The sequence below is a fragment of the Penaeus monodon genome, chromosome 21 (genome assembly GCF_015228065.2).
Source record: "Penaeus monodon isolate SGIC_2016 chromosome 21, NSTDA_Pmon_1, whole genome shotgun sequence".
NCBI lineage: Eukaryota > Metazoa > Arthropoda > Malacostraca > Decapoda > Penaeidae > Penaeus > Penaeus monodon.
Window position 1 is genome coordinate 14,822,396 of NC_051406.1, and position 1,697 is coordinate 14,824,092.

A 1,697-nucleotide genomic window follows, 5' to 3' on the forward strand; every position below is an offset into this window, starting at 1 on the left:
TGGGGACTAAATTTAGGTCTGCTCTGCCTGCTGAATAGCTGAGACAGTTTCTGCTAATTACTTAGGAACCTGTCTTGGTGTGATGCCCTGCTACTGCCCGGAGTCTAATGTTTCTGCTGTTTCTTTCTCTTAATGTTCTTGTTGAAAAAATTACCTTACTTCCACTGCCCTTTAAAATTTCAGTTTGAAAGCTTACTCAGTGCTTGAATATTTGATTGAGATAAGTGACGTCTCAAAAAGAACCCTTATGTTGCTTGCCTCTTTTCAGTGGGGAACGATGCATTTGTATGTTAGGGTCTAACAGGGCTAAGTTGTAGGAAGTATGTGAGTAATGATTTATTTTATTTTATTTATTTTAGGTGCTGATAATGTCCCATATTCTCCAAAAGTTGCTGTATTTTTGATGAACAACCTTATTTTCCTTTATATTTTAGGATATTCAATATTTGTAGTTGAGGGCTCATTACCTCCTTCTGAGGCAGACGAAACCCTCCGTCTCCACCCAGCGATACCAACAGCAAAACCCAGACTTCTCACAGAGGTGTGTGGTGTGATTTAGATTTTCAGAATTATTTTAACAGTAAATGATATATATAGGAAAACTTTTTGAGCTTGATCTGAAGTCAGGTTCCCATAAATTTTGTTTGATATCAGAGAAAAAATATTGATATGTGTATGTCATATTTTCTCATGCATTCATTTGCATTGATGGCTTTGATATGCTAAAGCATTATGATCCTATAATTCCATGAATTTTACCAGGACTCAAAAAAACAAAGCAATGATCTCAAAGCTGCTTTGGCTGCCAGCCTGGCACGTGTGGGTACTTCAAGTGTGAACCCCTCAACATCACATGTAGATGACGAAGAGAAAAAGCTGCAGGCTGCTCTTGAAATGTCTATGGAAGCAACTGGTAAGTAGTTCATTATTCAGAATCAGGCATTTGTTAGAATCATATTGAGGACATACAGTGTTCATGTCTGATAGGTACTGTGAATTGAAGTGAATATTAGGTCATTCTGTTGGCTGTTATGTTTGTAGCATACAAGAAATTTTGAAATTGTTGAATAATTAAGCTATGTAGGCAGCATTCATAGAGCTAAAGCATGTCTAGTGTTTAGTACACTATGCTTGTATGCATAGTGTAGTATTTTAAGAAGTGTAAAGTTTTGAACTAGAAAAACTCTCCAGCAGATAGAGATAGGGATGATGACTTAGAGAGGGCTATTCAGCTGAGCATGTCAAGTGAAGCAGAACACAATGACACTGAAGAGGCAGCACAAACCTTTACTGCTGGTGGAATCAAGGCTAAAGAGGGTAATTTGAGTCCCAGTCCAAACCATCAGGTGCCAGTTGCAGGTGAGGCTTGAACAAGGAGAGGAATAAAGACAGAAAGCTTGATTATCATTGTATAGTACATACAAAAAAAACTCTGCAGGGGTGGAGTCAGGTGTAATAGCTTGGAAAATTGGGGAAAAAAAGTCCATTTATTGGAAATGCAATACTTTCTTTCTGTCTCTGTAATTTTCTTGTAAAATGCTAATTGATAAGCAGTAGTAGTAGTTTACAGATTGTGCAGGGTGATTACACTACTGCCTCATATTTATATTTTTTATTGATACACAACTTTTTGCCAGACTTGCTGCAGAACAGTCGTTGTTACATGATAGACTTGGGAGTTGTAATATCTACCACTG

The 1,697-nt window shown here is 37.4% G+C and overlaps 1 protein-coding gene across 2 annotated transcripts in view; it reads left to right on the top strand.

The window, feature by feature from the left end:
* Positions 1-1,697, top strand: part of LOC119586261 (ataxin-3-like) — an 8,958-nt gene that overhangs the window by 4,472 nt on the left and 2,789 nt on the right. Inside the window, exons 5-7 of one of the 2 annotated variants that reach the window (XM_037934969.1) lie at positions 435-541; positions 763-913; positions 1,192-1,359. In XM_037934969.1, the coding sequence (XP_037790897.1) occupies positions 435-541; positions 763-913; positions 1,192-1,359 (426 nt within the window). The remainder of the gene's footprint in view (positions 1-434; positions 542-762; positions 914-1,191; positions 1,360-1,697) is intronic. The other variant, XM_037934970.1, reaches the window with a different exon arrangement.